The sequence below is a fragment of the Alosa pseudoharengus genome, unplaced genomic scaffold (genome assembly GCF_046254945.1).
Source record: "Alosa pseudoharengus isolate Yale_2024_CS ecotype anadromous, Long Island Sound unplaced genomic scaffold, YU_APseudo_1.1 YU_APseudo_1.1_scf_5, whole genome shotgun sequence".
NCBI classification, from domain to species: Eukaryota; Metazoa; Chordata; class Actinopteri; order Clupeiformes; family Clupeidae; genus Alosa; species Alosa pseudoharengus.
Genome location: NW_027468837.1, coordinates 23,348,468 through 23,372,615, shown reverse-complemented (window position 1 = coordinate 23,372,615; position 24,148 = coordinate 23,348,468). Strand labels below are relative to the sequence as shown.

Sequence of the window (24,148 nt, the reverse complement as noted above, 5' to 3'; positions counted from 1 at the left end):
TAAAGCTGCCGATCGCTAACTCGGTTGCCAGATGGCTTCTTTGCAAATGATTAACGTTAGCCTGACACTGTCGCTCAGGATAAGGAATATGCGGAGCTTTTATGGGAACCCTTGCCTAGATGACAAAATTACTTGAATGTAAACTCCAGGTTTGAATTCCATGTGTGTCCATGTGTTCAAATGGGTTGCTTGCGCGAGACACTATAACGCTTTTCAACACCGTTTCACACGTCGCAGTGCTCAACTTTAAACACTCATAAATTCGCTTTGGCATCACTCAGTTAGCAAGCTATCGTTAGCTGCCCATATTACATCTCGCTAACTAATTAGCTAGCAGACTGGCTAGCTTAGTATGTAAACAGTCATTCTGTTCTGCATAGATGAAACACACACTCCGTGTCTGTCATGCATGGATGAAAAAGAAATGTGTCATGAGTAATGTCCCTACCGTTTTCAATTCTTGACGAGCCTTGCCAGATTGACCATTTCGTACAACTTCTGCGCCTCCTCCTCTTTGCGCTTCTACAACCTGCACCAACTCTGTCCAATGCACAAGTCAATCCAGGAAGGAATGAAACACAGCAATGGGATAAACCATTTTCAGTGTACTCATAAAATAGGTTGGACGAGCCGTTACACATTTTGTAGTACATCACAATGCAAGGCAATTGTGACCAGACATTTACATATGTGTCAAAATTAATGTTTGGTTTTATTTTTTTAGGTGAAAATATTGCATTTATAAAATAAGCTGCCTTGTCCGCAAATCAGTAAGAGGAAAGTGCTCCCCCTACGAAAAATATGGAAGCGCGCAAATTTCCTCATTTCCAATCCAGGCACAATCCACAATCCATGCGTTTATTCATAAATCTAACCTAAGCATTTCTAGGTGTAAAGTGCGTTGCCTGTAAAAACTACGGCTACACGCCACTTGATATTTGTTGACACATACCAAACGTGTAGTAGGCCTATATCAAGCGTAGACTAGGCTACAAGTGGCCCTGTGCTTTGTAACTTCAAATGATTTGTTCCCTCTTATCACTCTCTGAGTTTGATCTCAACACAAACAAGCCGTCGCTAAAACCTATGTAAAAATTACAATGTTAAATTCTGATTTGGCTACACAATAACAGTTAGGCCTAATATGAGTTGTTATTCTGGGACTGTGAACTAACAGATACTTTATTACATTATTTAATGGGGAAGGCGCCAAAATTCCTGCTGGGGGGTGCGTGTCCTTTGTGGCACCCAAGCTCTCAGGTTTTCTTTTCTCCCAGACAGGGATGGGTGTCTATGGGTGGTACGATAAACATATGTAGTCTATTTTAAAGGGCTCTTCTTCATGAAATTGACAGACAGGGATGGGTGTTAATGTGGGTGATATGATTAACATATGCAGTCTATTCTAAAGGGCTTCTTCATGAAATTCTCAATGGGTACCCTCATCCAAGGACAACTCCAAGCATCTTCATTTCTTATTAATGTGCTTATGCTGAATGCCATGTGAGTTCCAAAAATAATTAACAAGCCTGAACTTGTTCCATTTCATCTCCCCAATGCTTCTGCTCTCAGCCAAAATGAAACATGACACTCAATGAAATAGTGCAATAAGACACAGCACAATGCATCACTTCTCATTACACCCGAGTGGAGTAATGAAGAACAATAAAAACGAGACCAAAAATCTCCCAGTCATTCATAGCAGGAAGACCAATTCAACCGATCCACGTACACGAGGAGCACAGATGTGTTGTTGGTTGTGGTTGACATCAGTCAGTTTTCTTGAAAGGTAATGTTGGTTTCTTGTAAAGCAAGTCAGTAGCAGTAATCTAGACAGATTCCAGAAAACAAACCGCTCCTGTTCGTAGAAATGCTCATGTGCTGCGTGTAGCTATACAGTAATACAGTTATATGAAGTCAGAATTTTCATCCTGACATGGCACGAGCAAATTAAATTGGATGATAAAATGATCAAAACTAATGAAAGCTGTTTGGAATCTCCATAAAGCCCTACACACTTATATTGGACCATAACTGATTGCATGTTTTCATTCAGTTTTTTATTCATGGCATGTCCTGACATTTTTTTCATTCATGGCAAGTCCATGAATCTATTTTTAAAGAGGCACTTGAAGTCTTCTAATATTTGAATTGCTTGATCTTCGGTTGGTATCTATCTTTAATCTTTTTGGCTCTGTATCTTTTGTATCCTACAAGTAACATGCCAAATTGACATCACATCTCTAAATAAATGCAGGGGATTGGAATTCAGCTTTAGATATAGCAATGAACTGAAGTGTTTCAGTAAAGCAAGACAGATTTCCTAACACAACACAAGGAGCCTAGAAATCTAGACGCACCCTAGCGGCAGCAAATTACATTTGCTTCCAGGGCTAGTCTAGCAACTCTTCGTTGGCTTGTGAGCTTGAAAAATTAAACTTCTATCAGGCCAATCAAATCGTGTATAGAGTCGTTAGGTGGGCTTATCATAATGATTGATGGCAGAGTTGCAACGGTTTGGCTTGAATTCCCTGCTACTTGAAAACAAAGAAGATGGATGTTGCTGTTGGCCAACAGTGTGACACGAGTTAAGCTTTTTTTAAGTTGGCAAAAGTTTGAACTAGCCAACTACTGTAGCTCCGCTGGTGGGAAAACGCATGGGACTCAGCGCTGTCCTATTGCGTGCAGAGGGAATTTGAAAGACAACCGATTATCCCGCCCCTCGGACTGAGCACTGCGAACGGTGAGTGCCCAGACCCTACATTTTAATGTGGGTCTGGCTCGTCAGGCTACAAGGAGCTATAATCTGCCCACCAATTCAGTATAACATGGACATTGTGAGAGATTGAGAGTAGCCCATTCCTGAAGATGCTATTGTGTGCTGAATACATTGCTTTATATTCCAGTAGCCAAGACACTGCCAGATCAAACTTAATCATTTATATTTACATCATTTATATTCACTTGTACAAAAATATAACAAATATGGACAAAGATGACATATAATATTGGTCAGTACAGACATTCAAACATTGTCATCATAACTAAAGTGCAAAATAGAACAAATTCATAAAAAAATGACACAATATCAAAAAGTCTTCAGCATCAAAAGTTCAGTTATTTCTGTGAAACAGCTGTGAATCCATTCATACTAGAGGTCCAGCTTAATTGATGAGAAACGCATAACCATGCTCATTTACACCTATTTAAAAAGGCTTTTAATTCAAAGCAAGCACATCATTTTTGATCACTGGTGATGCCTATACAAAATGGAATTCCAAGCTAATGTGCTCATCTGCCTGGAATACTGAGAAACGACTTTACATAGCAGTGGCAAGGAAAGCTTTTGTCAGTGCATGGTTAAAACATTACATCTACATTCAGAAATGAAAGTGTGTGGTGGCTGGTAATAGAGGAATTTATTATTTGTATTCTATATTTGAAGAGTTTGGTTCCAAAAGAGTGAAGAGTTTGGTTTTCCAAGTAATTTCAGATGAACCGTAATTGGGTATTGCTATTTGTTTTATCTTTACTCAATCAAAACAACACAACTGCAATGTAATTGATATTACCTGATATAAACAATTAAATAACATGACTTTTTAATGTTTTTAAAAATGGAGATATAGCGTTTTGGAACCAAACTCCTCATTTATTGCATTATATAGTAGTAGCATAGTTTGACCACTAGGTGGCACCACAGTCCTGTTCAAAATGTCTGTATTGGTTAAAAGACAACCAGTTAAGTTAAGGTAAACATAGTTTTCCAAATGTACAACAGATATTTGATGAGTAGCCATCACTGATGGCAACATTAATTTGACAGATATGACAAAACATCAAATCTAAAATGTACATTACAATACTGGCCTTAACTCTCAGATGTGCATACTATGGAACGTGTCTGGCCCTGACTAGGCGTAGCCCTGGGCCAGACCTGTGTCAGAGTAAGCTCCTATCAGAGGAATGTGTGTTAGAGCACCATCTCACTGCGCCTCCCTCAGATTCCCTCACGGGGAGACCCACTTTCCTCCCTCACTCTTGAGTCTTTGGGGCACTGAGCACCATGTCCAAGTACAGACCTCAACCTCCCTCCAGTCTCATTAGCACACAAACTCCCCCGTCTCCGGGACCGCTGTGTGAGCCTCCTTGCCTTGCTCAGTTTGGCAAGAGGAGACGTCCACTTCCTCCTGGGACAAGGGCAGCTCAGTGTCCATCTCGGGAGGCCGCCCGTTGGGCCGGGGTGTGCTGGAGCCAGAGGGGACGAGAGGAGCTGCAGAGGCCGAAGCCACGATGCTGAGGTTGAGATTGACGACCTGGTGAACGGTGGGAGACTGGGGAAGCTCCACACGGATGTCGTCCTGGTTTACATAGCAGCTGGAAGCACCAGCAGGGCTGGGATTGGGCCCGGTTGAGGGCCCGGACCTGATTTGTTTTTCTGACGAGGAGACACAGGGGCCAGCTGGGCCACTGCTGTTCAGGAGGAGCTGGCACTCTGGATGGCTGGGCGAAGAAGTGAGGCCAACTTTCAGACAGCCATTTTCAACCTGAGAATGATGTGTGTGTGTGGTGGGGAGGGCAGAGATGAGGGGGTAAAGGATGAAGCCAAGATCAAGAGAGAGTGAGAAAAAAGAAAGAAAAGGCAACAAATATAGAGACAAGAATATAGGGGAGACATAGAGTGTGTGTGAGAGAAAGAGAGAGAGAGAGAGAGAGAGAGAGAGAGAGAGAGAGAGAGAGAGAGTAACACATGACTTCAGCAAGTAAATAATGGTTCCAGATGTTTAACAGTGAAAACTGAGATTCAGTCAAAACTTACTTTAGTTTCCTTTTCAGGTGAACCTGTGGGATAGAAATAAACCGTGAGAACGCACTTTGAGTCTTTGAAGTTGTCATGGTAAGCATGTGAAGGATGCTTTACAGGTGAGAAAACAGATTTGCGGATGGAGTGCATGGGGTATTTACACACGGGGATTCACCAAGATTGTGACATATACCAAAAACTCTCAAAAATAAGCCTGATAACTTTAAATGTAAAAAAGTTTCAAGTGATAAAATCAGAGGTTTTAAAACCATGAAAGGGCAGTGTGTGAGATAGGACAGGTAAGCGGCAAAACATGTATTGTTAAAGCTGATGGCATTTAAATGTGGGCATTTAGTCATATCACAACACCTACCAAAACTGTCCAACTATGTCTGCAAGGTTTGCAGATAAGATGAAATGGAAGATAAGCCTGGAGCAGCTGTCATACTCTTTACTGATCTCACAGCAACACTCTACTTCAAAGATGACTCAGCTGATGATATAGGTGTGATATGTTGGACTCACCATTTCTCTTTCTGAGATAGAAAAAGCAAAGCAGGCCGGCAGCAGCGATCACAAAAGCTCCAAAACACACCAAAGGAGCTAGAACCGAAAGAGAAAAACAAGAACAAGAGGCCTAATGGATGAGGTGTCATTGACCAGGTGTAAACATGTGAAGGAGTGTGGAGGGTGTGGAGGAGACACGTGAGCGAAAAACAACTTAATGAGTTAAGGAATATGAACATAAGGATGGAAAGCACAGAGAGAAACAGTATATAGACAAAAATGTTGGGACGCCTGCTATTACACCCACAGGAACTTCAATGAAATCCCATTCTAAATCCATAGGTATTAATATAGAGTTGGTTCTGTCTTTGCAGCAGTGACAGCTTCCACTCTTTTAGGAAGGACAAATATTGACAGTTCATCAGTGACAATAATTATCACCCAAATTTAGCATCAAATATTATCAACATGAGTTGCTTGAAGCAAGTATGCCTACTTGTGCAGGATGGCAACACTGCATTTCATGCCAGTATATGCACCTATTTGTTTGCTGGTTAGCTCATAAGCTACAAACATAGTGATGTAACTAGCAAATGAATCAAATAGAGTAGCCTAGGCTATATTCATGCACTTACCTGTCAGATCAGAGGGGCGTGAGGCACCATTAGAGGGCACTGAGATTACACTTTGTGGTCCTGTCGGCGTGGAAGAGGACACGCACAAAGCAGAGGGTGTGATGTCGCTGGCTCGCGTGTTCATTGGAGGGCTCAGGGTTGTGCCTTGTGTGGTGGGCTTTTGTGTGGTTGCTGAGCTAGGATCCACCTGGTCAGCAGGGACAGGAGGCACACTGGCAAGGCAAGGTTTTTTTATATAGCACATTTCATACACAGGGGTAATTCAATATGCTTTACATAAACAAAAGCAAAGCATACATAAAAGCATAAAAAGGCCAGTAGTTTAAAAATGTTTGAAAAGTACAGTAAATAAAATAGAATAGTTAAAAGACAGAGTGCAAAACAAATTACTAGAACAAAGCCAACAGCTTAACCTTATGCTTTGTCAGACCTCAGTTAGGCTCAAACAAAACCTGAAAAAATCCTTGGCCATCAGACAGTTTCTTGACAGGTTATTAGTACTGTGACAAAACCTCTGTCCACATTTGATTATCTATCGGCACACAACCTGCATTCCCTTTCATGGAACTCCCTTTCATGTAACTCACATGGCAGTAATTCTCGTAATTTGGCGTCTGCCAAATCCCATAACCATAACCATAACCATAACACACTGATTAACAGAAAGAGCATTTGATCAGTTAGCAGAAAGCATCTGAGAAAAGTTTGTATGAAAAAATATATGTAAAAAAGAGGACAAGGAGATAAAACCAACTGAGGGAGTGAGTAGAGAAAATGAACAAAAGTGTGTGAGGTCGGCCCCAGCTGTGGCGCAACTGGCTGGGGCACCTGCACTGTACGCCGGCGACCCGGGTTTGATTCCCGCCCCGTGGTCCTTTCCGGATCCCACCCCGACTCTCTTTCCCACTCACTTCTTGTCACTCTCCACTATCCTGTCGCATTAAAGGCATAAAAAAGCCCAAAAAAATATACTTAAAAAAAAAATGTGTGAGGTAATAAGCAAAAGATAGAGATAAATATAAAAACAAAAAAGGTTGGGGGGAAAGAGTATGATCAAGAAAGAAGGAAGGAAAGGAAGATGGCAGGTAGGAAGACTGAGCAAACTCAGAGGATGAACAAGTGTGAGGGAGGAGAGGAGAGGAGGAAGCCCAGGCCACATGCAGGAGAGGCGTTAGCAGCCACGGGTGTCCTTAGAAGTGCCTGAGTCATAACTGCTGCTCTAGGCAGAGACACAAGAGGAAGAGGAGAAGGTGGTGTGTGTGTACATGCATGTGTGTGTGTGTGTGTGTGTGTGTGTGTGTGTGTGTGTGTGTGTGCGCGTATGTGTGTACATTGTGGTCTGTTGTGCTGAGGGTGGGCTGCATATCTCACGTTGAGTTGGCTTGGCACTTCTGGGTGGCGGACATCTGATCAGAGAAAGTTCCAGGTGGACAGGGACCACACTTCACATTTGAACTGGCCGTTCCTGAAATTAATGAAAAGTAATAGTGAGCAATAGCATGAACAAAAAATTAAAACAGCCATTGGATGACAAGTAAACCTTTCTGTTGGTGCCCTACCTGCTTTGACAACGCCATGACCTGGTGGGCAGCGTGTATATGGTTTGCACTGTCCTGAGCAATATGGCTCTTCGTATCTCATGGAGCAGTACCATTCAGGCGGACAAGTACACTTTGCATCCCTGGTTGCTGAGCATTTCTGAGCATATTTCAAGCCACTTTCTGTCAAAAGGAGAGATCAAGAATTGCATGTGCACGCACGCACACACACACAGGGAGGGAGAGAGAGAGACAGAAAGATAGATTGATGCATTTTAATGGACACCCAAGCACTGCCAAGCTGCCAAACAGACAGCATGTAACGAAACCTCAGTGCCTTCATCATGAATGGGAGGACCTACTTTGTGCACACACTGTGCATCTGAAGCAGTTATTGTGGTAGTTGTACCCTGACCATTTTCCATTGGGACAAGGCTCACAGACCGTATCATTCCCCGGGGAGCATTCAGATTTTTTATGAAACCCTGCAACCACAGCAAATGAGTCACAGCTAAGCATCTGCTACACACACATATGCATGACACACAGAAAGAGTTGGTAGAAAGTAAAAAATATGTTCTGTAGGCTAATAAAAAGCCAAAGCATAATATCACTTCCAATATTTTACTCTTTCATTAAGTGTAGACTGTTATCATAACTAAAGATAAGTAAACTGCTACAGGCTCTGATCATTTACAAACCCAAAATGTCAATTCTAAGAAACCTGTATACATACTGTAAATAATATATATTGAACAAAGTGTTAAAAGTGTGAGGATTTTCATTGTTGCAATGTTACAACAATGGTATTTAGTACAATTGGTCATCACTGGTATAGGTTTACGGTAACCTACCAGGTTCACACTTCTTGCAGCAGATATTCAGCTCTTTATTAAAAATATGTGTGGTATTATTGCATGATCCTTTAGATCCCTGCAAAACACAAAGCAAAACAAGAAAACCCTTCAGTTAACCTCTTTTTTATGACCAAAAGAAAATGAAAAAAAGTGGGTGGGTTGGTTTCACCCACATGCAGTAATATAACCAAAAACGACACTGCCGTTTTTTCCCCTGTCTATATTTACTTGACCATAAAGCAGTTACAAAACCCCTTGGATAGTCACTATGAGATGATCTTTCTGCTTCAGTCACACTTCACAGTACAGGCATGTACACTGAAAACTGTACAATGTACACTTGTGCAGTGCTAAAAAAGAAAAGTAAAGATAACACCTGCATTGTAAACCCTCCTCTATCCTGATATGACTTTCCAATGTACCTGACCTCAGTGTGAGCAGCATGTAGGCCATGTATGGAAGGTGCTGAGCAGAAATCATTTGGGTGTGGTTACTGGTAAGTGGCCCCGTACGTGGCGTGATAAACCTGTTGCCAGGAACTCGCACATTTCCTGGCGAGAGAGCGAGCGAGCACCGGCGCCCAGTCTCACCTCGTCTCTAACCCACATAGGCTTCCTTTCACTTTTACACGAATAGTCAGAGACCACACATGACTTCACAAGAATTTCTGAAAGCACTTCAGCAGGGAAAGAGACTAGAGGGGTGATGGGAGAAAAGATGCAGCACTCTACATAGACTAGGCTGAAAACTACATAATATCAAGAAATTAAAAAAAGGAAAATTATTGACATCATTTATATTGACATAAATAACAACTTATCAAATTACACACACAGGCTTCACATCACACACACACGATAAAATCAGTTGGCTATAGCCAGAATAATTCAAGCCATTTTTCTTCTTCTGGTTGAGAAAAAGTGCAGACTTTCTGATCCAATCAAACCAAGCCAAAGGCGTCACACTGTTATCAGGGAACCAACATCAAGATCAGAACCACATAAAAGCCTCACCCCTATCCCCCATGCCATCACAGGTAGGTCTTCCGTGACCATGTCATAACTCTAAGCTATAAGGAGAAGTATGTTAGGATGGCCCTCCTGACAACTTATGAGAAAAGGTGTAGTAGCCTACCCTACCTGTCCTGCTTGCTTACCCAGGAATTGTTTAAACTGTGTGTCAAATACAAACTAAACTTGATAAAAAACAGTTGTGCTGCTACCCCCCCCCCCCCCTTCAACTTCAGATATGTCAACGAAATACAACTAGGCTAATCCACCAAGATGAAAGAATGTTTGTTGTGGAGTCACTGCATGAATAGCATGCGCATACCGCTCAAAAGAACCCCATTAAATAAAACAAGGAGACAATAGTGAACAGTCACACAACAAAACCAAATCGATTTACACTATGTTTTTTTACAATAGTAACGTTACATCAAAAGTCTGAGCAACGCTGCTAGTGTAGCCTCAAAACATGGTAGTTTTGGACTTGTGTAAACTTTCCGTTCTTAAAATAAAGAAAGTGAAACTATTACCGCAACATGAACATTACCACAGCAAAAGATGGGGTGGCCGACTTATGTTTCATAGACCACCAAGAGTAGAACATGTTACACTATGTAGGCTATTTATGGACTATGTAAGCTTTATACACAAAGGTAAATTGCGATGTCAGTGACTGACAGATGGAGCGTTACAGAGCTACACGCAAATGTGTGACCATATGTGATCCGTCATGAGAGAATGCAAAAACCCGTAGGCAAATATCAGATAGCTAGCGTCCACCTACCTCCGTCTTGACAAAGAATAAAACCACAAGAAACAGCAGGCAAGGGATTTGGAAAGACATGATACTATCGCGACCACAAACGATAGACCACTTGGTCCTGCCACCGGCAAGTCATTCTGTCAAGCATACGGAAGCTAACATTTCCTTGTCTCCAGCCAATTGAATCTAGCCCCACCAGGAAATTGAACTCTAGCACGGGTTTAATGTCTTTGGGGTTAATGCTCAGGTTGTGTGGAAGACATAAAACTAAAGGAAAATAAAGTTCTAGATGCTAGTATCACTGTTTTATTAGAATAAAAGAATTCAATAAAAAAAAAAAATCACATGAACACTCCTATAGTTTATTTGACCTAATTAAAAATATTAACAAAACGTTGTAAACTGTAAATGTATTATTATTTACGGGGGTGGGGGTGAAATGGGGTGTGTAAGACAAAATCCACATGCCTACAAAGCAGTGCTGGCAGTCCATTTTCAGCCTAGTTATCGGGACAAGCCCACTCAGCCTATTTCTTTTTAATGAGGCATTTCTCATATGGTGTGTTAACATAATGAAGAAAACAATAAGATATAATGACAAGACAAAATGTTTTTAAAAAATGACTCATGGTTTCAGTCTGAATCAACTTCCACTGAAAACACATGGCATGCCAAGGTAGATAGATAGATAGATAGAGAGAGGAAGAGAGAGAAAATCCTTAATGACACACCATTAAAGTCTGTTGGAGCAAAATGCCCTGCAGTACCATTATCTAAATAAACTTCCATTTGCATCTTCATGTTTACACCAAAACTATACACTTGAACATGGTCCGAAGGCTTATCTAGACACACACAATCTGTGAGTTCACTATATACAGTATGGGTCTCGTGCAAAAAACTGCCCACAGTATGTAAATTACTCTGTTCTCCAGCGTTGCGGCAGTTCAGAAATGAGCCAGCTAACGGGCAAAATGCAAGGCACTTCTTGTCCACACACCTACTCTACCTTACAGTAAACAAGCAGTCAGTGTCTTGTCCACTCATATAGAGGTATGTCATTTCGTAACAGATCTACACGCCATTTGCATGCAAACAGTTATTTTCATCAAGAATGGCTCTGGGCTTGTCAAGGAGGAAGTGAGACTCTGACCGGAATATGTGAGGGCGTCTGTTTCTTAATGCGTTCTTTCAACCGTGCAGAGCAAGCGATAGCAGGAACTTAGCAGCTCCAGCAGTGACTCTCCTACTGTACAAGTGACTCCTGAGCACATGTTCCATTAAATGCTTGTCATCCAGCCCAAATGTCCAGGTCCTGATCACCTCACTTGTCTTCAAACTCCCATGCAACCCAGATGACCCCGCTCTGTCATCCTCAAATGATCTTCCACAGCCTGTTCAGGGCATCCTCTGCCACTCCTGCCAACCAACAGTGCCAGGGAACCTCAGAGTTCATTTGCCGCTGGCTGGGATTGGGTAGCTGAGCTCTTTGTTGTCGTCCTCCTCCTGGGTGCTGAACCCCACTGAGTCTGGGTAGGAGTTGGAGAAGCCGTTGGAGGACCCGCTGGAGGAGGCACTGCGAGACTCCTGCTGCGGTACAGAGGCCTGCTGACCCTCCTCTCGCCGGTCCGAAGCATTGGTGCCCAGGACCACCATTCCGGGAGAGTAGATAAATATAGACCCTGAGGGGAAGACAGACATAGAAAGCATAGGTTAAGGTCATTGACCAACTTTTTGGTCTCACAATACTGTAACAGAGAGCAAAGAGCAAATGACATCAGGGTCAAGGTATTGATACCCCATCAGCAAAAATGCCAATGAAATGTATGGTAATAATAGATTTACAAGACTATATGGATAAAAGAACTTCACTGAAAACAGTGATAGCACAGCACAATATTCCTGCACACTACATGCACCTCAATTGTCTCCTTTTCATGCCACTGTTGTCCTAACAAGTAAAAAAAACATCTAGGAATGATGTTTGAGTGTAGAGCAGTGCAATACTAAAGGACCATTCACACCAGGAAAGATTATTATAAAGATAACTATAATAACATGAGTGTCCACAATGACCAACGATAAGGAAAGTCTCTCCTTCTGTTGATGAATGTGATGTCTAAAATTTGATTGGATTCTGATTGGCTGTCAGCTTTTTATCGTTCTCAAAATCGCTCTGAAAGTGATCTTCAACGATATCATTCTTCATTTCGTTACAATTATAGTTTGTGTGGACATTGTCGTTCACATTAGCTAGATCAATACTTTGTTATCGTACTTGATTCTAAACAGTCCTTAAGTGCAGAGGAATATAAAGGTGTAAATATCATATCACACCTTTAAGGATGGTACAATGAGTCATTTCACAATACCAAAGTGTGCATCCCCTGTAAATGATCTGCGACTGGCTTGTTCTCGTGAGAAAAGGCAAGCCGTAATTTCACAAACTGTGGACTGCGACACAGGGAAAATCCACAAGCTCTAACAAGTTGCATCTTAGTTTCTACAAATGGCACATGAGACCACCCGAGTCAAAAAGCAAGGGGCCAGTGACTTTGCTAGTCACATGCACACATATGTTTATATGGAAAGTTCTCCATTCTCTGTTATGTCCTCTTCACATTTCCTGTCCAAGTTTTGCACAACTCCTGTAACTCCTTATGTGTGGTCAAAGTCAAGAGGAAATAGCTGTTTCTGGAGTAACTCTTTAACAAAAACATTTTGACAAACTATGGTAAACCGCTCCCTACTGATTACAAGAGGAAAGGAGCATTATACAGGATACAAGTGGGTTTCACAGATAGTAAGGCTAAAGGCCTGCCAAAAGATTTGCCAAATGAAACCAAATCCTGGATGCAGCGCTGAAGGGCTGAAATCATCAAACAAGTCCATCAGCAACAAGGTAACAAGATACAATAACAATAAGAACAACAATGGCTTTCCTGCCCTGTATATTGTCCCTGAAAATGATTGAGGTGAGATGCATTCCTTCAGTCATCAAATGACCAACCGTGTCTAAGAACCTCTGACCTTTAGTGTGTGGCTTCCAGTTCACTGACCAAGATGAACGGGATACTGAATCACTGATGAGACAAATACTTGTGAAATTGAGGAACTTCCTCTGTCAGTGCATACCAGAGGAAGTCAGTCTGACAATTGCATGTCTTCACTATCTGCATCAGATTTACTGTCAGGCGTTGGCTGTTTGCTTGGGAGGTTAACACAAAGAGGAGAATAATTTTTGCAATCTCTCAAATAAACTCACAGAGGCTACTATGCAATGTTCTGGTTGACTTAACCTCAATCAGGCATTTCAAATGCATATTGTATTACTTAATAGCTGAACACATGTTGGTCCAGATAGAAAAGTCCCCATGTGCCTTAATGGACTTTCCATTTAGCTGGAGGAGTAAACAATAGGAACGAAGACAAACACACACTCACACACAAAGCCCTTAAAGGGACACCAGGCAACGTTTTCTGGTTAATTAATCATCTTCGTAAGTCGGTATATGGTTAAATGACTCATTACAGGGCGAATGAAGACTCTCTCGCTCGCTCGCCACTACTGCATGTAGGAAGAATATCCCGATTGTAAGTTCGGTGTATCCGACCCGCCGACCTTCAGTCTCACAAAGTCTCCGACATCGCAAGAAGCAGGATGAGTTTACATCATGCATCCACAGCACAAAAGCAGGCTAACGAAAAACGTGTGTATAATGGCAGAGCCGGCGAAGAAGCAGCGAAAACTCTTGACGGAAAATGCAAAGAAAAGGAAAAGAGCTTCAGACAGAGTGAGGGCTCGCACGCGTATCGACACGTACAGACACTAGGGGGAGCTTCGTAGAGAAAAAGCAGCAGGCTTGCCTGGTGTCCCTTTAACTGGAATGCTGCAGATTCAGTGGAGAAACAGGATGGGTGCTTTACGGATACATTATAGACTACTGTACAAACGTTACCAAATAGCAAGACAACCTAACATATGCTTATTCCGCACAACCTTTACCCACACTGACATACTGGCAAGCAGTCAGAGCCATTTATAGTACACAAAACAATGTTACGGACACATTACTGCAGTAATTTCCAGGGATGAAATGCTGGTGAAACACTCTTTGGGCCTCTGACAGTACTCACCCACAGTGTTGCTGATGCTCTCTCCCCTTCCACTATTGTTCATGGTGACGTGCTGCGTGCTGCCTGGGTGAGGCTGGGCCGCTGACCCCGTCTCCTTCGGTGGGCCCCCGCTCCCCCCGCTCAGGGGAATCAGCCGCTCCACACACGGGTCACTTCCCATGTCTGCCCCAAGCTGCTGCTGCTGCTCCTGCTGGAGGGAGGGTGCACAGACGTTGTAACCCACCTTCTTTGTCACTGGCTGTAGTGAAATGAAGACAGAATGAGCTTTAGAATAAAGAATTAAAACACAAATAATCACCACTACATTTACATTTAGAACCCCTTTCTATATTCCAAGAACATTTTTAGTATGACTGTCTCTGATAACCTTCAAAATATATGTGTATGTAGATGAACAGAGTACTCACATATTTTCCAAATGGCAGACCTAACAGGGAAGAATGTAAAAGTATGGTTTGTTATCACAGGAGACTGATATAACAAAGATAATAAACTGTCACTGTCTGGCGGTTTAGTCAGAGGATGTAAAACTCTCTTTCTCCTTCTCTTGGTTTCAAAGTTAATGTTAAGAAAACATCCACAAAATACACTATAGTATGTATTAACCTAAATTCTGTGTAAAATCAACACCACTACTCAGTGAATACAGTCTGTTTGCATGTTCAATACAACGCAAATATGCAAAGGCCTTTGGCCTTTCAGCTATTATACCATTGTGTAAATACCATTGTGTTGGCCAATTAAACAACATTGACTTTTTACATTTTTCATGAACTTATGAGGAATTATTTTTCTGCCTTGAAGATGAGATATTCAGACTCAGAGAATTCTGTAAACACCAGAGTGACGACATCAGATTAAATAACTTTTGGCAGGAAGTGCTCTTTGGTTTACACACTGTTCCAGCCACAAAGTGAAATGTGTGACACCTTACAGCGCATGATGTTCAAGTTACATTTCATAGTAAAGGAGCACATGGCATAGCCTAACCAACAATTTAATAGTTTTTGAATATATGTCCTGACTTTTGACTTATGTTGACATGTCTAAGGCCTATAGTTAATATCTGTCTGACGCTCAGTGTGTAAAAATGAAAAGATTGCCTGTGTTACCCTAAAACGTGCACCAGGCTGTCAAATACCGGATGAAAAAGGGCAATTTTACCACACTACTACATCTACTTTAAATAACAAAACCATTGTCATGTAGTACAACAAGACATTTTCACAGCATTCTCACAGTGTCACAGTCTAATGAACACCTTATCTTCTATTTGCTTTGTTTGCTGGAAGAGCACTAGTATAACAGTGCAACAGATTTGTCAGCCAGGTCAAGATGACAATGCATTCAGCAACTGCTATGGTACTGCATCCTGACATTTAAAAAAACCCTCACCAGAAATGACGCACACTTGTGAGCTAAGTGTTACATTCTGGCAACTTCCTTTGACTTGAAAGCATAATAGCTTTCAGAATGAATCGTTCAGGAATAGGCTACTTGTGATTGAGGTTACATATGATTTTCTTGGAAAGTGACTTGCCGTGAAGCAAATGCAGAAATTATAACGGTATTTTGAGTTCAATTGAAACTGAACACACTTAGATGATAATTTGAGATACTACACTACAACACTATTGAAGATGGGTCACAGATTAAGATGATGCTTTAACACCTTACAATTACAGCCTCGGAACCTATATCCTATAAAGCCATGCAGAAACGATTTGCGATTTTGGCCATTTTAGCGGGAATCTGGTTGGACCCGAACAGGGCCTAATTCCCATCCGATTTGCATGCAGTTAGGGCAGGCTCACAGCGGCCGGTTGGAAGATGGGTTAGAAGGTAATAATCAACGCTCCAGCTCCAGGCCGATCAGGTTGAGTCAAAAGTGACCGCACTTGTAGTGTAAGATACCATGTTGTACACGACTGAAACAAATGCACAGTGTCTCTTTGGCTTGGAGATATGAAAGTCTCTTAAAGTCATAGAAGGCATTGGTAAGATAACTGATTCAGGACCAGTAACTCTTCAGGTTTAGTTCTGTGGTTGACATGCAAAACACATATAGTGTGTTGTGTATAGTGTGCAGTTAAGATCACCGGATATCCATTCATGTCCATAGACACTTTCAGGTTAAAGAATATTGATGTCATGTGAAACCTTTACAATGTCACTTTGATTGGCAGCAGTTTACAAGAAGGAGCATGATGAAGATGTTAGAGAAAGAGTTAAAGTCATTGGCTACACAACAAAGGGAATTACTATTGTTGTTATTAGGCTGCAGGCCAGGAGGCCAACAGGATGTCTAACTTACCCTTGGTCCACTTAAGCTGCTTCTTCAGAGCCTTGCCCTTGAGCCACAGGAAGCAGCCCACCAGAACAGAGACAACCAGGAGTATCATTAGCACAACTAGCCACTGACTAGGTGAGTCTGTCAAGGTGTCGGGAAAACCTGAGAAAGAAAGTGTTGAGAACAAAATTAGTTATCACCAGGTTTAACTTCATCGTGTGAGTGTAAGAGTGTGTGTGTGATTACTTATCACATCACAAGGTTTAACTTCACTGTGTGTGCACGTGTGTATATTTTCTAGTTTAAATGGCATGGGGATACACTCTTGGGTTTGGTTTTATTAAACTTCATAACCAGAACTGCCTACCAGTGACACCCAGTGGAAATAAATGTAACATACCTCAATCTGTTAAATTATAACTTCTTATGGTTTGGACAAAATTCAGTGATGCACTATCTACAGCTTCAGCACTCTGGCTGAAAGTCTCCCGTCCTTCTCATGAGGCACATATCGGAGTTATCAAAAAACAAACCTTCATTACCCGTCATTGAGTCTGTTTTGATCAGGCCATGGGTGCTTTTGTGAGTGAATGTCCTGCCTGTCTTCAAAGTATCAGAGGCAACAGAAGAGTTCGGAGGGCCAGTAAGAACCTGTCTGTTGGTGGTAGAGTCACCTCCAGATGCGCTCTTTGAGGTAGTAAGACTATCATATGCACTGATACGTTTGGTGGTGGTAGCATCACCTCCAGATGTGCTCTTTGAGGTAGTAGGACTGCCATGTGTGCTGGTAAGTCTTGTGGTGGTAGCATCACCTCCAGATGTGCTCTTTGAGGTAGTAGGCCTGCCATGTGTGCTGGTAAGTCTGGTGGTAGTAGCATCACCTCCAGATGTGCTCTTTGAGGTAGTGCTGGAAAGTGGGGTGGTAGCATCAACACAGACCCGGTCCTGTGTAGCTGTCCCCTCCGTGATCACTCCTCGACCTTTACAACTATCAATGGATGGACGGGTGGATAAAAAGAAAGACAAACACAATGACTGAGTTAAAACTTGAAATAATGTAACAGAGTTATATTGCTAGCCAATAGAGGGAGCTAAAGTCAGATGAAATTATGCATGCACAGCGCTAAAACTTATAATGTTTCAATTATTTCTTATCTCAGTCTTCCAAACAGCTCAATGGCAGATAAAATTGCATGGCAATCTATATAACACAAAAGAGATATGAAGCCTGGTACTCAAGTGTGCTTTCCTCCCGCCCAGGCGTATTACATTTCTCTAGCGATACGGGAACAGTTATGTCAAGGTGGGTACACTGTTGGGCAAGACCTCTGGCAAAGGAAATCTGAATTGACAACAGTCTGAAAGCTGATCATTCAATTAAGGACGGAAGTGTGACATTCTTCTGATAAACCTGCAAACAATCCAGATCCTGCGATGACATCATGACAGTTGACATAGGTCAGGCGATGGACTCAATTTAAAGGGATTGTGAAGTAATTCTACTGGTTGGCTTTAACCAAACCTTTCATAAATTAAATTCAACCTGGCTCAACCCACTTATTGTCTTTGATCACGGCAGTCCTCTTGTGAGATACTGTGCATGCTCTACCATATCCATTGAGGGGATATCGCTCTCAAACTCTTCAATTAAAGAGCTTATGTGCATGTTTTTGTTTATACCATTTAAAATGACCTACTAATAATGTAACATGTTATGGTAAAAACACATAGAGTGGTATTGCCCAGATATCCACAACAGATAACATGCCACCCAGCCAGCACTAGCTAGCAACCAGCCAGACCGTCTCTCAATACCATTACCACTAACCAATACCATTATTCTCAATGCCATTTTGTACACTTTCAGTACTGTATCGAATACAGTGCAAGTCAATGGGAGGATGATGTGATGACGATAATGGTGGGTACGAGACAACTTCAATCCAAAGAAATTCCCCCGTTAAGACAAGCTAAAAGTGCCATGGGATAAACTTCATGTAAATAATGTTGCAAAACATCCCTACACAGGGTTCCCACTCTAATTTAAATGTAAAATTCCATGACTTTCCCCTGACAAAAAATGAATTTCCATGACCTACTACTGTATATAATGAATGGTACAATACATCGACCAAAGATTTGAGAGAAGCTATGTAGCGTTGAAGAATCTTTTACTTTTTTACAACAGGAGATGAATAAATAGGCATTGAATAAACAAAGTTGGGCTAACCACAACTACACTAATCCTGTGTGGAAATATATGCTATTGGTATTCTGGCAAGTGAATTTTAAACTGCTAAAATTCCCTGATATTCCATGACTTTTCCCAAAAAATTACAAAATTCCCTGACTTTCCATGTCTGGAATAGACTTTCCGAGGTTTTTATGACATTCCAGAAATTCCATGACCCGTGGGAACCCTGCCTACAGCTGTCTCCTATCATGTCTAGAATACAACGATACTTACTCTGTGTAAGGATGACAGGATGGGTCCAAGGATGTTTTATTGGAGAATGTTCCAGGAGGACAAGGCTTGCAGTCGAAAACACAGCTGAAGTTTTGAGGTTCAGGGCAGTAATAGCCTTTGGCACAGTGACACACACGGTTGGTGTTGATACTGCAGGCTTTTATCTCAACAAGGTGTTTTGCTACAATGGCCAGAAACAGGTGCATAGGTGCATGCGCGCACACGCACAGACACACATACAGAGAGAGAGAGACATAACAAATGAGACACATTTGAGACAACATATAGAACATACTGTATGTTGGTATTTCACATGCTGCTTAGGTAAATGACATCTCCCACGCTAAAAAAAGGCCCAGAGTGTAGACTATGCAAATTTGTGCAGGGAGACATATGGCCCTGTCCCCTTTTACACAAAGGAAAAGGATTATCATTTCAGTAGTGAATGTGCAGATGCTGCAGTCTATAGAAACCAAAAAAGTGCTGTGCAATGTGTTGAGGACGGAAGCTCCTTACAGGTTAACAAAGGGAGACAATCAGTGTAAAACTGTGGCTTTACTGTCACCTTCAACAGGCAGCTTACCGGAACAGGGTTGTGTGCAGGCATCACAAGAATATCGACTATGTCTTTGACGCCTGTAGTAATCCTTTTTGCACTGGAGACACTTACAGTGCTCCTGCCCTGAAGATGAGAAAACAAATTAACTTCAGCAAATACGATTTGTATGCATCATACTCTAAACACAGCCACTGGGCACAGCTGAGCACACACACTCACAAACTTTCTATTTGACAAAAAATCCCATCCAACCCACAGAGGGTGAGGGCCTGTGGGAGACCAAGTCTTTCTGCCCGTAAGGACTCCTAACCAACTTAGTGTTACTTATGAGTGCTTGGAATTTACCCCTGGTACAGTGTGTGTTTAAAGACAGTGCTGGTAAAGGGGAGGGGAAAAAAAAACATGCACAAAGTCATCAAGAGGAGCAGACATACTGAGAGTGGACGACTAAAAGAAAACAAAACCTACGCTCCCTTCTTGACTCACAATGTCTGTTTGTTTCTTTAACAAAGACAGAGTCCAATTCAGTATACGTGTGTGTACACTGGACAGAGCTGTCTAGTCACCTGTTAACAAATTTACAAATTACTTTGAGATGAAACAGTGTGCGTGACAGCTCTGTCTAAGGGGATGACTGTAGAGTAAGTTAAGTTGCTCAGGAAGTAGATCAAATGGAACCTCATTGACCTCAGATGGACAAATCACAAAATCTACCCATCACAGCCCACACATAGCTCTTCCTGTGAATGACACTACCCTGTCAGTGAATCTAATCATGCATGCAGTGAAAAAAAAAAAAGCGTGGCTGTCTTAAACATGTTCACCCTATGTTAATCATTAATATTTCTCTGGAAGTCAACTGACAAACATGTAGGCTAGATGATGGGTTAGTCTGCCCCAGCAAAACGTCCTGGTAAATAAAACCTATGATTTTGCATGTCTTAAACAACATCACCCATTAATCAGTAGGAAAATATGCATCCAGCATTTCAATCTGGACATATTTGAATATGACTAAGAGCAAACACAAATTTTGGACATAACTGGGGGATGTGATGAGTGTGTATGTACCACCATGTGAGAAGTGTTAAACCATGAAATGAACATTTATGTCTTAGAAGCAGTTCATATCAGTGAGGTACACAGGGGAAACCCTGACTAAACTAGAGCACTGCTGAATTGCTAAGTTACAAGGACCCATCATATTTTGATTTAATCACACTAACCAAGCCCTACTAAATCACTAAGTATGCTTAAACTTTTGTATCATCTTTGCAAATAGGTGTCTTTTCTGTTCCTGTTACTTGAAAGTTTCAGCAATAACATTACCACCTTACCTGGCTCACATGGGCAGTGGCCTGACACTGAGAGCTGTTAAAGACAAGAGAAAGTGAATCACGGTGTGGATTAGTAAATCAGTAAATCGGAATTGTGCGAATAAATTACCACCAGGAGCCCCAGGGTTAATAACCACGCTGCATGCAAAAAACAGACATTCAGTGTTGGCTGTTTATTTGGTAGGCCTAGCTCTAGGCCACTCTGCTAGAATATAAACTATAGGCTACACCCCGGGGATTTTTACAGACTTTTGTGACATCAAGGTTGAGCGAAATGAATACAATAGGTGATTTGTAGTGATTATGCGCAAAGATGGCCAAACTAGGCTACATGAAATGGACAAAATGACCAAATGCTGTATAAACCCACGAGTCATTTGACATTGGCATAAAGTAACCTTTAGACTTAGCTCTCACTCAAACTCGCGCACATTGATCACTTATTTTAACAACGCACCACTATAGAAAATTTAGGTAGGCCTAGCCGGTCCACTCACATAGGCTACCATCATCTTCGGTTTAACTTAGTATAACATTTTAACAATATGACATTAATTATACACAATTAACTGAATTATAAATTAATATAGAATAGTTTTTGAAACCGTTTGTCAAACTCAGTGGACCGATAAATCGATGAGCAAAACGTCGGCGGTTCACCAGATCATTGTCCACTGGCCAATTCTTGGAAGCAGTCTAGTCTATGGCATGACGTTGGTCCAACACACACACACACACACTCTAACCGTTGGGATTTTACATTGATGTCATCATCACTTAGTAGGCTAAAATAACTACAACTGCTTTAAGAGCGCCAACCTGAATCACCAAAACGCTATTCGCAGTTGGAAGACGTTTCTTCTGAATGATAGCGAGACTGAAAACAGTATGTCAGACTACTTCTGCGGTTTAACTTCTTGCCTAAAACAGTCCCTTGTGTGTTGCAACGTCGGCTATGAGTGAAATGTTTCTTTGAATGACATGTAAAAAAGGTAATTGTGGCAATTTTATTGTAGTAGCCTATTTGACTCCCCCCTCCAAAAAAGAAAAAAAACCCAACAAAGCCAACCTCAAACAACCCTTAATAATGAGTAGCTTTCGCTAAATAACCTTGCAGCGATTGTTTTCGTTAATAACTGTACTCATGTAAGCTATAGGTCTAAATCTACTGTTAAATTATATTCCACTAGACTAACGTTAGTGTGTAGCTTATGTTAACATTAGCCCACATCTCTGTTCACTGAAAAAGTAGGCTAAACTCGCGGCAGAACAGAAAACTAATTCCACTGTTTAGGCTATTGGTATACAATGAAAATGATGCTTAGTATAGCCACGTGTCATTCTAGGGAACCTGGTTTTTAGCTCTCAGCGGAGAAGGCAGCAAGAAGAAAATTTAAAAAAAAAGAAAAGAAAAAGGTCCGAATTCTAAGCGAACACACAAAAGTTAACACAATTATAGGTCAAGGAAGTTTAACATTCAGTACATGTATACAGATTATTTTAGCCTACTTGGACGGAGATTATGCTTAAAGGTTGTTGAACAATTTCTACTAGGATATTCCACTAGTTAGGCTATACATGCATTCCCTTACCAGTTTACAAAGAAAGATGATAATTAAGACGTTTGTTGAATACATCCATTCCATTCCGACGATATGCAAATACCCAGCGAAAAATGTGGTGCTAACACGAAAGCTGCTACTGTCTGTCTGGTCTGAGTCGTATCAGAATGAAACATCTCGGGCTGATACCGGCATTTAAACAAGCCGGGGTTTAAGTTTGGCGCCGCGCGGATGGGTTGCACCGTCACGTTATGACGATGAAGTTTATTTGAAAGTAATTCATTACAGTGCATGAAAATGCACTGTTCTGTTATCCTTAGTCTTCTTCTTCATCTTCTTCTTATTTGTATTACAGTGCATGAAAATGCACTGTTCTGTTATCCGAAGTCTGCTTCTTATTAGCCTACTATTATTAGGCTATTATTCTTCCCACCAAATGTCTGCGTCTAATTCAGCTTCAATCGTAGAACGTAGAAACTTCTTGAAAAGGACACTTAAGCAATATATTTTTCGTTTGTGTAACTAACTTATACTTTTTGAGATATTAACAAAAAACAAGCTTATTTTTACCAGACTTTGCATTGGCACTATGACATCATACAGGGCTATTAAACTGATTTGCACCTGTATTAACTGCCAGCTGCTCAACTAGGCCCCCATCAAAGAGCCAATTAAACATATTGCACCTGTATTAACTGCAATCTCTATTCTACAAGGATATAAGGAGCATTCCTTTTTTTATTAGTATCTTTACAACACAAACTCACAAAGCATATGACCAGATCATGGCTTTACATCAAATAATTTGTACATTTAGGTCTACCATTGCAACATACGGTATTACTCATGATCTTTGGGAGGTTGTCTTTTCATATTTTCCCCCCTTCATTCATACTTCTGCTGTTCTCAGACACACACACACATACACCCCTTATGCACACACCGTATCCAATCGTTCTTCATACATACTTCCACACACACTTTCACACCACCCCCCCACCCATACACACACCACATTCATTGGTCATCACATATGCTACAGTGCCTTTCCTTAATAGCTGGTCGATCTCACGGCTCCACTCCAGCTTCATAAATTGTAGTCCATACATTATCAAATTGTTTTTCTTTAAGCGCATTCCATCCAACTCTCCATCCATCTTCTTCAAACCATTCACTCATCCATCCATCAAACTATCTATCAACATCTAATAAACAATTTGCCTATCAACAGCCATTAAACTTTCTGTCTATCAACAACTGTTTCAAAATAAAAGTCCTCACTACAATAATTTAATATTAAATAATTGAACTATTTAAAGGGACACCAGGCAACGTTTTCGTGTTAATTACTCATCTTCGTAAGTCGGTATATGGTTAAATGACTCATTACAGAGCGAATGAAGACTCTCTCGCCCGCCCCTACTGCCTGTAGGAAGAATATCCCGCTTGCAAGTTCGGTGTATCGTACCCGCCGACCGAAGCAGGATCAGTTTACATCCTGCATCCACAGCACAGAGGCAGACTAACGAAACGCTAGCGATTTATTGCAAACCTGTGTATAATGGCAGAGCCGGCAAAGAAACAGCGAAAACCCTTGACAGAAGATGCAAAGAAAAGGAAAAGAGCTTCAGACCGAGCGAGGGGGAGTTTCGTAGAGAAAAATCATCAGGCTTGCCTGGTGTCCC

The 24,148-nt window shown here is 41.4% G+C and overlaps 3 protein-coding genes across 3 annotated transcripts in view; all 3 read right to left on the bottom strand.

The window, feature by feature from the left end:
* Positions 1 to 540, bottom strand: part of trim62.1 (tripartite motif containing 62, tandem duplicate 1) — a 57,486-nt gene extending 56,946 nt beyond the window's left edge. Inside the window, exon 1 of the mRNA XM_076267632.1 lies at positions 449 to 540. The gene's annotated coding sequence lies outside the window, so the exon portion shown is untranslated. The remainder of the gene's footprint in view (positions 1 to 448) is intronic.
* Positions 541 to 2,925: 2,385 nt separating this feature from the next.
* Positions 2,926 to 10,286, bottom strand: LOC143104115 (tumor necrosis factor receptor superfamily member 1B-like). The gene is made up of 9 exons (XM_076268061.1): positions 10,133 to 10,286; positions 8,339 to 8,417; positions 7,847 to 7,969; positions 7,506 to 7,667; positions 7,318 to 7,411; positions 5,947 to 6,158; positions 5,330 to 5,407; positions 4,820 to 4,842; positions 2,926 to 4,547 (listed from the first exon to the last, which is right to left on the bottom strand). The coding sequence occupies exons 1-9, from the start codon at positions 10,190 to 10,192 to the stop codon at positions 4,104 to 4,106; spliced, it is 1,275 nt and encodes a 424-aa protein (XP_076124176.1). The 5' UTR covers positions 10,193 to 10,286; the 3' UTR covers positions 2,926 to 4,103.
* Positions 10,287 to 16,259: 5,973 nt separating this feature from the next.
* LOC143104853 (uncharacterized) lies at positions 16,260 to 22,614 on the bottom strand. Its single transcript, XM_076269187.1, has 7 exons — positions 22,494 to 22,614; positions 20,902 to 20,935; positions 19,589 to 19,687; positions 19,006 to 19,186; positions 17,282 to 17,526; positions 16,563 to 16,700; positions 16,260 to 16,288 (listed from the first exon to the last, which is right to left on the bottom strand). Exons 1-7 carry the CDS (start codon positions 22,545 to 22,547, stop codon positions 16,260 to 16,262), a joined length of 780 nt encoding a protein of 259 aa, XP_076125302.1. The 5' UTR covers positions 22,548 to 22,614.
* Positions 22,615 to 24,148: the final 1,534 nt, after the last annotated feature.

Bases quoted from the DNA above. Each gene is read 5' to 3' on its own strand.
- LOC143104115 (XM_076268061.1), bottom strand. From the start codon at position 10,192: ATGTCTTTCCAAATCCCTTGCCTGCTGTTTCTTGTGGTTTTATTCTTT. The intron at 8,418-10,132 runs GTAGGTGGACGC...TGTGTTTTGCAG, and splicing joins TATTCTTTGTCAAGACGGAG to GGATCTAAAGGATCATGCAA. The intron at 6,159-7,317 runs GTGAGATATGCA...TTGCCTTGCCAG, and splicing joins AAGTGCCAAGCCAACTCAAC to TGTGCCTCCTGTCCCTGCTG.
- LOC143104853 (XM_076269187.1), bottom strand. From the start codon at position 22,547: ATGGAATGGATGTATTCAACAAACGTCTTAATTATCATCTTTCTTTGT. The intron at 19,688-20,901 runs GTAAGGTGGTAA...TCTCATCTTCAG, and splicing joins CCACTGCCCATGTGAGCCAG to GGCAGGAGCACTGTAAGTGT. The intron at 17,527-19,005 runs GTAAGTATCGTT...ATCCATTGATAG, and splicing joins TCCTGTCATCCTTACACAGA to TTGTAAAGGTCGAGGAGTGA.